Genomic DNA, 12040 nt, shown 5'->3' with positions numbered 1-12040 from the left:
CTGAACATTGCCTTGGCTCCTTCCCAGCCTTGGTTTCAACACCCCTCACTCGTGTTCACTAATGTCATCTCTGCAGCCTGGTCCATCTCTGCCTGCTCGGCCACTTCAGTTATGTGCTCGCTACCCCTTGGAATCTTTATTAACATGTGTTCCGCTACGCCTTTGAACGTATGTACGTCAAAAGGGAAAGGAGCTACAAGGATTAACTTTGCATGACAGCAAAGCTTTGCAGAGCTGACCCTCTGCTGTGAATAGAAGGCTCACAGCCAACACCACTGCAAGTGAATGGAAACCAGGAAGCTGGCAGGAAGGGAGGAGGGAACACAGAGAGCCCCACACACTTCTGTAGTGAGGAAGATCCTGGAGGAAGTGGCTCTGGGAAGGTCCCACTTGGGTAGCCACAGCACCTCAGTCCTTAGAGAGGGAGCATCTCACATTTGAGAATTAAATTAGAAGCAACTAGCATGTGCTACGGAGAATGTCTCTGTCACCATTCTCTCCAAGAGTGATGGTCACTGTCCGTCATTGTCAGACCAGAAACAGTGGGGACCTTGGCACTTTCACAGGGCTGGCTCCATGTTTGCTCAGGCACTTGGCTTCAGAGCTGGTTCCCGTGGGTGACACAAACCAGGAGAAGTTGGCAAAGCTACAGTTAAACCCCATTGTGGACAAGATGTGCCAGGAGGTTGGCCTAGCATGGCTGGGACCAGCAGCAGGCTCTAGACCTAACAGAATAGCAATGGAGTCTACAGTCCTTCACGTTCCACAATAGGAATGATACAGTATCTATGGAAGTGTGCATATTCCTGATGCACAACACAGTGGCCCTAGGGAGCAGACAGAGCAAAGCCATGGAGGTTAGCTAGGCACTTCTGCTTCTAGGGAAGACCAGAGCACCATGCAGGGATGCACCGTAGACAGACACAGGCTTCCGGTTCCCCTGTCTATGTGGCTGAGTTAGTGGTGCAAATAGGTAACTCAGGCTGTGTGACATCCACAATGCCACCTCCTCCCAGCAGTAGGCTCCTGGAAGAACTCTGGGATGGTATTCAGCACACAGTGGTGTATCAGCTAGCTAATGCTGTGTAACAGCCATGACTGCTTAACTATCCATGTTTTGTGGAAGCTCGGCCAGGGCCAGCATTCAAGGTGTCATAATGCTGTTTTCTCATCCAGGGAAGGATCTATTTGCAGAGGTGTCGCTGATGGGGGCAAGTTTCTCACTGTGATCAATGAGGTCCCCATCTCTTGGTCAGCTGTTAGAATTGTCCATGTGCCTCTCTCAGGTCCTGGTGGCAGTCAGTTCCCCTTTCCCCTACTTCCCCACTCTCTCCCACACACATAGCCTACCTCATGCTCGTCCAACACCAGCAGGAGGAATCAACGACCCTAAAGGAGGTTGTAACTTTATCACCAGCCCCCTGCTAGGTAGCCCAGGAAGCCATCCCTGTCCCATAGGCAACTGTGGTGCAGATGAGGACATTCCTGCCCCTGTGCCCGGCTCCTGGAAACCCTTTTGAGTTTGTCTTTGAAAAGCCAGTCTGCCTAGCACAGTGGGCAGTTGCTGCCTTTGATTCTATACCTCAGCAGTACAGACTGGGTGTGTATTCCAGCCATGCCCAGTCCGTGGGGCCAGCTCCTCTGCCCTTCTTCCCTGAGGACAGGAAACGACAAGATGCGTTCTGGTTTGTAAAGGAGCAAATAAAAGATGGGGTGGGGGAGGCTGGAGAGATGGCTCAGTAGTTAAGAGCACTGACTGCTCTTCCAGAGGTCCTGAGTTCAATTCCCAGCAACCACATGGTGGCTCACAACCATCTGTAATGGGATCCGATGCCCTCTTCTGGTGTGTCTGAAGACAGCTACAGTGTACTTAGATATAATAAATAAATAAATAAATCTTTAAAAGAGAGAGAGAGATGGGGGAGGGGGACTTGGTCATTAAAGCTCTTGCTATGCAAGTGTGAGCGCCTGAGTTCAGATCTCCAGAATCCATATAAGAAACCAAGACAGTGGTACACGCTTCTCATCCCAGCTATGAGACGCTGAAGACAGGAGGATCCCAAGGGCTTGTTGGCCACTAAACCTAGCTGAACCTGCAAGCTTCAGCTTCAGTGAGACCCTGGGTCAAAATCTACAGTGGAGAGCAAGTAAGGAAGACTCCCAGTATTAACCTCTGACCTACCTACATACATATATGCACAAAAACAGAAAAGATGAGAGCCAAAGGAACAGAGGGAAAAAAATCAAAAGCTGGAAGCTCTTCACTAAGAATAGGCCATAGATGAGCAGAGGCATCCCAACCTCAATGGCAGCGGTTCTCAACATGGGGGTCGGGACCCCTTTTGGGGGAGGGTCACATATCAGATATCCTGCATATCAGATATTTACATTATGGTTCATAACAGTAGCAACTTTATAGTCACGATGTAGCAATGAAATACTGTCATGGTTGGGGGTCACCACAACACGAGGAACTGTATGAAAGGGCCGTAGCATGAGGAAGGTTGAGAAGCACCGCTCTAGGATGTGGGACAAAGCCACCACCCACATCCAGCCTGACCCATTTGTCTTCATCAGCCAGACATAATTGGATGCCTAGCCCAGATGCAGGAGACTCGTGGACAGAGCATCTTCAATTTGTAGGCATGACTTTCTAAGACGCAGGGTCTAAATCGCCGGTGGCTATGTGTTATTTGAAGTCACTCGGCATTTGTCGTCTTGGGAGATGCGTGTTGGATTCCCTGATGCAGTTTCCAGCCTCGATGTAATGAGACGATTGGAGGACCAGAGCTCAGTCACGAGGCAGAACTGATGGAAATAGCTCTGACCAGCCACGAGTTGCAATCCAACTGTCAGCCCTTAGAGAAGGGCTTGGTTTACGTTAACTTCCTTCTCCGTCCCGGTGTGGGGAGAAAAATTAATTTAAAAGGAGCAAGGCACATCATACGTTGTTTTATCTCGGCCCTGAGAAATTAAAGGCTGACACTTGTGCACGTGTCACTAATAGCTTCCCTTTTGAAAATTAAGAAGAATACGATTGCCACTTGTTTTTGAGCTTGGATGGAAATAAAAAGAGATGAGTTGCCTGGAATCCCGGTGCATGGTCTAAGTGTGAGAAGGGGGCATGGTGGGTAAACACGGATGGAGCTCCAAGAGCAGAAGCTAAAGGCACAGGGCCACATTCTGTCCATATCAGTTTCCCCACAAGCTGAGCCTCCACAAGGATTCCCTTACTTTTATGAAAGGCGAGGGCCTCTCAGCAGGCAAAGCAGACAGAGTGCAAGGATGGTTAGATGGGTCCTACAGCTGTGTCACTCACGAGGCCACCAGCGAAGGCGACTTCACCCACCGAGGTTCTTGGAGAGACCATGCCAGCTGAAGAAACACCAGGAATGTACCACACTCAGAGGACAAGGAGTTGGGATCAGCACAACGCCACCTATCTATTGTTTATCCAGGACTCTGCCCTGGCGTATATTAATTTCTTGGCATTTCTGGCTTCAGGCCAGAGGATGCCTTTGAGCTAAGATGACTAAGGTGAACTTGATCGTGGAAAGCTGAGCTCATAGCTGCTGGTTTGCTTGCAGGATGGGTGTTCCGCGCCATTGTGAGATTTCGAGTTAGTGCAGACTAACTCCGAAGAAGAATTCTTCCTCTTTACTTATTCTTCCCCCTCATCTTTGGACAAAATTATAAGCGGGCCAGCCCTCACACTCTGAGCTTTCTCATCTGTTCCTGAAAGTCTACTCCCTGCCCACTGCTGCTTGCAGACATCCATTGCTAACCCTAACTCAAAAGTCAAGGGTTTCTTTCTTCTCATTCTCATTCTCCTTCTCCTTCTCCTTCTCCTCCTCCTTCTCCTCCTCCTCCTCCTCTTCTCCTCCTTCTCCTTCTCCTCCTCTTTCTCCTCTTCCTCCTTCTCCTCCTCCCTCTCCTCCTCCTCCTCCTTCTCCTCCTCCTTCTCCTCCTCTTTCTCCTCCTCTTTCTCCTCCTCCTTCTCCTCCTCCTCCTCTTTCTCCTTTTTCTCCTCCTTCTCCTTCTCCTCCTCTTTCTCCTCCTCCTCCTTTCTCCTCCTCCTTCTCTTCCTCCTTCTCCTCCTCCTCTTTCTCCTCCTCCTCTTTCTCCTCCTCCTTCTCTCCTCTTCCTTCTCCTCCTCTTTCTCCTCCTCTTTCTCCTCCTCCTCCTCTTTCTCCTCCGCCTCCTCTTCCTCTTCTTCCTCCTCTTCCTCCTCCTCCTCTTCCTCCTCCTCCTCTTCCTCCTCCTCCTCTTCCTCTTCCTCCTTCTCTTTCTCCTTCTCCTCCTCCTCCTCCTCTCCTCCTTCTTCTCTTCCTCCTCCTCCTCCTCCTTCTCCTCCTCCTTCTCTTCCTCCTTCTCTTCCTCCTCCTCCTCCTCTTTCTCCTCTTCCTTCTCTTCCTCCTTCTCTTTCTCCTTCTCCTCCTCCTTCTTCTCCTCTTTCTCCTTCTCCTCCTCCTCTTTCTCCTCCTTCTTCTCTTCCTCCTTCTCCTCCTCTTTCTCCTCCTCCTCTTTCTCCTCCTCCTCTCCTCCTCCTCCTCCTCCTCCTCCTCCTCCTTCTCCTCTTCCTCTCCCTCTCCTCCTCCTCCTCCTCCTCCTCCTCCTCCTCCTCCTCCTCTTCCTCCTCCTCCTCCTTCTCCTCCTCCTCCTCCTCCTCTTCCTCCTCCTCCTCCTCCTCCTTCTCCTCCTCCTTCTCCTCCTCCTCTCCTCCTTCTCCTCCTTCTCCTCCTTCTCCTCCTTCTCCTCCTCCTCCTCCTCCTCCTCCTCCTCCTCCCTGTTACCCCTCCTGGCAGCTGTCAAGATTTACAGCTTGCCCGCCCTGTTATTTTTCTCCCAGACTTAAATAAAATGATCCTGGTGCTTAAAGTGGGAGGAGGACATTGAGTGCGGTCCTCCTTCCTGCTCTTCAGAACTTTGCTCTGGGCTTTCTACTCCAAATAGCAGCGACTCAGCCTCCAATGACCTAAACAGAATGGAGCAGCCTGCGGCCAGGCATTCGCGCCTTCTGGTACAGCCAGACCCAGGCACCCAAACGCACCATTCCAAAGTCTCTGCCTTTGCCTTTCACATTGGATTTCAGGGTCACCCTTGCCCAGAATGTTCTAGAATTTCGCCTTCCTCATTCTGAATTCCTCCAAAAACGTGTAGCCGGACTATTGACAATTCTCGCTCTCCTTTTTCCATCTCCACCTGCCTGCCTCTTCCTCTGTTTCTTCCCAATTCTGAGTAAACCGGTTGGCCGTGTTGGCTGGTGAGCCAACTCCCTCGTCAGACGTGCCTTGTCGGTTGCATAAAGCATCTCAAGTGGTTCAGTCACCTGTCCCCCCCCCCTCCTTCTTTTCTTTGAGAAGGGGTCTCATGTAGCCCAGGCTGGCCTCCAACTTGCCATGTAGCTGAAACTGGCATCCAACTCTTGATCCTCCTGCCTGGACCTCCCAAGTCCCAAGACTGCAGGCCTGTGCCAGCATACCCTGCTCGGTTTTCCATTTCTAGAACTCCTGTAAGATCTCCACACATCTCTGCCCCTCCCCACTCACCTCTGCTCTCCCGGTAGTTTCTGCTTTAATTCCTTCTCTGCCATTTTATTTCTTTAGTGATCTTTTTTTTTCCTGGTTTATTTTAATTCAGTCTTTTCCAGTTGTTCCCCACCACTCCACTATTAGCCTGACCATCTTATTAATAGTAAATTTTTTCTACTACTAGTAGTAGTAATAGCAGTAGTAGCAGCAGCAGCAGTAGTAGAAGTGTGTGTGTGTGTGTGTGTGTGTGTGTTTCACAGTGCACATGTGGAGATTAGAGGACAAACTTAAGGAGTCTGTTCTCTCTTCTTTCACATTGACATAGCTTTTTGAAATTGAACTCATGTCTCCAGGCTTTCAGAGCCAGTGTTTTTATCCCCTGAGCCACCCCACAGACCTCCTGTGTGTATTTTTAACACGCCTCTTGTGGCACCTGCCGCCCTCCCGCAGACGGAGTTTTGTTTTTATCAGGGGAGCCTTGTGCAGCAGCAGCTGCCTTACCTCACACTGCTCCTAAGGAGCTCCATGTGGTTTGATGTGTTTGATGATCCAGTTTCCAGTCTGTTTTGCTGCTTGCCTTCCCTGGGGCACACTGGCAGTGCCATACCAGACCAGATCCGAGTGCGGGTTTCTTGTTCCCACCAGTGGCAGAGAGGAAATAGAGTTTTTCCCACCCGTCCTATGTGGAGAGGCTCCCACTCTCCAGATCTCTTGCTGCACCAATAGAGTCTAATACAGGTGTGACCGATGAGCAACCGAAAGCTCCCACAATCAGGACTGTTCTGGTAGTGAGAGAAGGGCATAGCAGTGACCCTTCAGGAAAAGGCTGAATATAACCTTCCTGGGTGCAGCTGGCCATGGGGACTTTGGCTACTGAACCCTGGGTCTCCAGCACAGCAGGGCTCTGCTAACTTCTTGCTAACCTGACAGCCGAGGGACAATCTAGTTAAGCTTACAAGAGAGGCATCCTCTGAGTATCAGCTGACGTCTAATAGGCATACATGCTCTGTTTGCAATTCCCTTCCCTAGAATCTCAAAAGTTCAGGTTTCTGCCAGGACACCTAGGTTATGGTTCTGTCCGTGGTGCTGAAGTTGAATCCTCGAGAGGAAATGCCCGGGAGCATCCCAGCTAGGAGGATCTGTGTCTAGCATTGCACTGTGTTGTCCCTGGGCTATCCAGCAGGCTTAGGAACATAGGTCCAGGACATTTCTAGTCCAGAAACTTTAAACTTCTTTCTCTGTTCTCTACAATGGGAGAGATCATGTGGCTGTCTGGGCATTGACTGAACAATTGACAGTCTTTTTAGTGACTCCACCCCTGACACGTACCTGAGCTTTCTCCGTCTGATGCAGTCAAGCTGAGCCCACCAAGTGTTGATGCCCATCCACCTGACAGTTCTGCAAGGAGTATGCCATGTGCATCAGGGTCATACAAAGGGAAAATACTCTTGCTTTCCTGTTTCCCCTAGAAAGCCAAAGTTACCTGTAAGACCCCGGGGTCTTACATAAGGTGGGGAGGGGCACTAAGTTAGGGTTCTGCAGAGGAATAGGACTGAAAGGATGAATATCTACAATGAAAGGGGGGTCTATTAGCATGACTTATTGGTTGTGGTCCAGGTAGTTCAACAATAGTTATCTCATGATGGAAAGGTGGAGAACCTGGGTGTTGGTCAGTGTGTGAGCTTAGATGTCTCAGTAGCCTCAGGAGTTCTGGATGATTCCCAGAGAGCTAGCTGTTGGTCTTCAGTTTACGTTGCAATCCTGAAGAATTTGGATGTGATACTAGCTGCAGCAACAGGATAGATGCGCTTGCCAGCAAGAGTGAGGGCAAGCAGGCAAAAAGCAAAGCTGCTTCCCATTCTTTACCTGCACCACCTCTATAGGTGTGGCCTAGGGTTAGAGTTGGGCTTCCTGCTTAAATAATCTGAGAGAGAAAGTCCCTCCCAAGGGCTCGCAGCAACAAAGGCTTCAGCTGATTCCAGATGTCATCAAGTTAGCCATCACATGACAGACAAGAAACTTTCTCTTTTTACAAGACCTCAGGACGACTTTGAGCTCCCAACATTCCTGCCCCCAACTCCCTCCCAAGTACTGAAGTAAAAGGCGTCTGCCACCAATCCTAGTCTATGCAGCGCTGGAGTTAAACCCAGGGCTTCACGTACTGTAAGCAAGCTCATTACCAACTGCCACACATTCCCAACCTATAGTTTCCGGTTTTAGGTCTTTGGCTCTGACATAATTTCCTGCCTCTGCTCCCTACCTCTACAAACCCCCATTTTCCTATGAGTATAATAGAACCCAGGAATAAGGGATTGGCAGATAAGAAAAAGCTGACCCAGGACCGGATTAGATGAATTTGCCAGCTACATGAACTCCAGCGTATGCCTTATGTTTGAGCTGTGTTACGGTATCTCTCTGACTGACAGCCTATTTGCTTCCTCGGTACCTCTGTACTAGATTGGGGCTTCACATCACCCTTCCTGTTGCTTTAGTGGCACTTTAGGAGAGGTTCCTGGAGATAAGGCACCTCCCAAGTGGTTCTCACGCTCTCTCTCCCTGCAGGAAGCTATAATCAGCACATGGCTCCAGTTCAGTGACGGCTCAGTGACACCCCTGGACATCTATGACACCAAGGACTTCTCCTTGACTGCCATCTCTTTGGACGAGGCTGTCATCTCCATCCCACAACCCCTCTCGCCTTGGTGGCCCACTGTGGTAGCTGAAGGAGAGGGCCAGGGCCCACTGCTCCGGGTCGATATGTCCATCGCTGAGGCCTGTCAGAAATCCAAGCGCAAGAGCGTGCTGGCTGTTGGCATTGGCCATGTGGGGGTCAAGTTTGGGTGGGAAGATGCTGACTCCAGCCAGACTGGAGAAAAGGATGAGGAGGAGATCAAGAACCATGCCAGCGATCGTCGGCAGAAGATTCAGGACCTGGAACGCCCAGGCCAAGATGAACTACACCATGGCAACTTTCCCGGGGATCGTGAGGAAGGGGCCCTGCTGAGTGCCACCACCACTACCAAGTCCCTGCTAGATAACAACGTGGGGAAGAGTGGCAGGCGGGACGGGGCCAGGCTACACAGCATCCCCATAGACTTCACCAACTTCCCGGCCCATGTGGACCTCCCCAAGGCCAAGGCCGGGGGCACACTTGAGGAGAATGGTCTGATGCAGACAGCCCATGGCCTGAGTGACCTAGAGATTGGGATGTATGCCCTCCTGGGTGTCTTCTGCCTGGCCATCCTTGTCTTTCTCATCAATTGTGCCACTTTTGCCTTCAAGTACAGGCACAAACAGGTACCTCTAGAAGGTCAGGCATCCATGACCCACTCTCATGACTGGGTCTGGCTGGGCAATGAGGCGGAGCTCTTGGAGAACATTGGGGACTTGTCCCCACCCCAAGACGAGCACACGACCATCATAGACCGAGGGCTGGGAGGCTGCGAGGAGAACAACCACTTGTTTCTCAACGGCGGCTCCCAAAAGCACATGCAGAGCCAGGTTCACAGGCCACCAGGTTCTGGGGGGCGGCAGACCAGGGAGCCCAGGCAGGAACCTGCGAACTCGCCCACCTCCAAGATGAAGAAGGTAAAGTTTGCCACCTTCACCATCCCACCTGAGGACAGCTGCCCCACAGTGAACTCCATCCTAAGTGGGGAAGACGACATCAAGTGGGTTTGTCAAGACCTAGACGTGGGCGCACCCAAGGAGCTCAGAACCTACCTGGAGAAATTCCAAGACAGCGTGTAGTGCCCTGGCCTCTTCGCCAACTTGGGACCGTAGCCTCCTTTCCTCCCTCCATCAGCAGAGAAACTGGAAGGAAGGAGCTCTCAGTGGACTGAATGAGGAAGGCTGGGGCTCCACAAAATACCAGGCAGCAGGTTAGGAGTTGAGAAGGAAAATGTTTTTATACTAAAGTGGGTTTTTTGGGTTTTTTTTTAGCAGCTAAGGATGGTAGGTTTCCAGAAGTTTGAGTCTCTGACCCTGCAGCGAGGCAGAGTGGATCCGAGAGAGAACTGCTCAGACATGAGAGAGTTATTTTACGAATCAAAATACACTGCAGACAAGCTACCAAAAATATTTGTTAAAAAAAATACAAAAAGATAAATAAAAAAACACACAAATGACTGTCGGTTTATATTTCTAATAAAGGAACAAAATGTATAAAAAAAAAATAGGGCTTGCTAAGAGAAGGCCTCCATTTTAATTCAATCTTTATGTTTCTGAGGACACAGTCCGCGTCTGTCAGCCTGGTGCCCAAGGAGAGGCACATCTGAACGCTGGTCACCTCTTAGGAAGAATGAGGATTTTACATTGGATTCCATCTGTCTCTTTGCTTCCGTGTTTCTTTCTAGGGTCTTAGGCTTCCATCTGATTTAATGCCATGTTTAGTTCCGAGGACCAAGTGGTATATTTTCCTAAATGAAATGTAAATTATATTTCTATTCACTAGCTAGGCTTTTGTCCCCTCTTTTACGGAAGACCATCAATGAGCCCAGTCTGTACGTTGTGACATTAACCTGTTTTTAATATTATATATCCCCTGCTTTGTCAATATTTTCTGGCTTGTTTGTAATTTTTTATTTTAACAATCTAGCAAGTATGCAGTTCCTTCCATGGGGAGAGTACACCCCACAATCCATCGTCAGCTGGGTCAGGCCAGTGAGTGGAACGGCTTTCACAGCTGTCTGAATAGAATGTGGCCAAGAGAGTAGAATGCAGCCTGTGATACCTGGCCAGGCCCTGTAAAGTCAGAGACTCAATCAGTGTCTCCATCAGTGTGGGCCTAAGGATCTCTGTATGTGAAGAGCTGTTAGCCAAGTCCACAAGCACAAGATGTGCAGAGTCAGACAAATGGGCCATGTCTACCACAAGATACAGCCAACACAGTACGGAAAAGACATTTGGGGGCAGGATTGAGTTATCTGATTTTTTTTATTATTGGGCAGGTTGAACCAGCATACACTCAAAATGATTTTTTTTTTTAAAAAAATCTACGTTAGATTGTCCATCGAACTGTGGCTTTGAACAGCGTGGCTGTGTAACAGCACAATGCAGTAGGATATCCACTCAAAACGGAGTGTTTGCATGAAAAGCAGGAAGGGGAAAATGAGCTAGGATGTTCGGAGACTGGTGGTCTCCATCCATCAGCTGAGGGAGAGGGCTTTGGGTACTGTGACCCTCAGGGGATCGTTTACGGAGAGACCAGGGGATAGCCATTGTTTTGATTTTTTTTTTTCTATTACTAAAGTCAGTAGCTGAGAAAAGGTCTCAGAAGCCCTAGTGACCTTGGTTGGACCTTTGACACATATATTTGTAGCATTTACAATAGATTTTAAAAAGGCTATTTATTTATACCCGTGGTGGCAGTTGTCATTAAAACACTTGCCATGCTTCACAAGTCAGTGTCTCCTGGGACTTTCTTACTTTATCTACTTCCTGTCTTCCAATCCTGATAGGGACAGACCTGCGGAAGAGGTCACGTTTTAAGGAAGAAGCAATACAACACCTGCCTCTCCCCTGCTTCAGCTCTGGGCAGATCCGGAGTTATTCAGATGATGGACAGTTTTGATCACATACCTTACCCACTCAGGGTCAGAGTAGGGCAGCTTGAGGCAACAGGTCCCATCCACAGTCAGGAAGCAGAGAGAGACGGATGCTGGTACTCAGCTCACTGTCTCCTGTGTATACAGTCCAGCATCCCAGCCCACATTCATGCGCTACTCACATTTAGGGTGAGTCTTCCCTCCTCAGTTAACCCCGTCTAGAAACACTCTTACAGACACACCCAGAGTCACCCTAGGTGACTAGAGCCCAATGGGTCATCAATAGTCACCATTAACAGTCCATATCCCAGAAACCACTGCAAGGGAACTGAGGTCAGTGGCAACTGTCAGTCAAAACGTTCTAGAAGATAGTGGCTAAAACACCTGCAGTACAACTCTAAGGATCAGAGTTCGGATCCCCAGAGCCCAAGTAAATGCTGGGTGGTGGGCTGAGACACATAATTCATTAGAGCAAGCTGGCTATGGGGACAGCCATACCAGACCATATCAGTGAGCCCTGGGTTTGATTGAGAGACCCTGCCTCTTTGAATAAGGTGAAAGAGTAATGGAGGATGATTCCTGACATCATCCCAGAGCGTCCACATACATGCAGAGAAGCACACCCATGTGGACCACACACACTCATGAAAATACAAAGAGGTCAACATTTCTTGGTTATTACAGTCATTGGGATCTTTCACTATACCAAACACTTCTTATAATGCAAACTTAAGACTCAAATATGGCCTCACTTAAACAGTAGGGTTTTCTATTATCAGACCCTCCAATCAGTCAGATCTGCCCTCAAGGATTCACCCCCTTCTCTCTGAGCACCAGCTCTGCCCAGCCTCCTCCTTGGGGTGAACTCAGATCATCACTGCATGCAAGCACAGGACACCTAACATCCCAAGGACCTGAGTGTCAGCTAATCTTGCAAACGTATCTTTATGCAGACAGGAGCCT

At 49.5% G+C, this 12040-nt stretch overlaps 1 protein-coding gene across 1 annotated transcript in view; it reads left to right on the top strand.

Moving 5' to 3' along the window:
* The window catches only part of Tmem132c (transmembrane protein 132C), a 107188-nt gene extending 97529 nt beyond the window's left edge, over nt 1-9659 (top strand). The window contains exon 8 of the mRNA XM_032886493.1: nt 8094-9659. Coding sequence (XP_032742384.1) covers nt 8094-9281 — 1188 coding nt within the window. The 3' untranslated portion in view covers nt 9282-9659. The remainder of the gene's footprint in view (nt 1-8093) is intronic.
* Nucleotides 9660-12040: the final 2381 nt, after the last annotated feature.

This window comes from Rattus rattus, chromosome 16 (genome assembly GCF_011064425.1).
Source record: "Rattus rattus isolate New Zealand chromosome 16, Rrattus_CSIRO_v1, whole genome shotgun sequence".
NCBI classification, from domain to species: Eukaryota; Metazoa; Chordata; class Mammalia; order Rodentia; family Muridae; genus Rattus; species Rattus rattus.
Note: the sequence above shows the minus strand (reverse complement) of the source record. Positions and strands in the feature narration are given on the sequence as shown.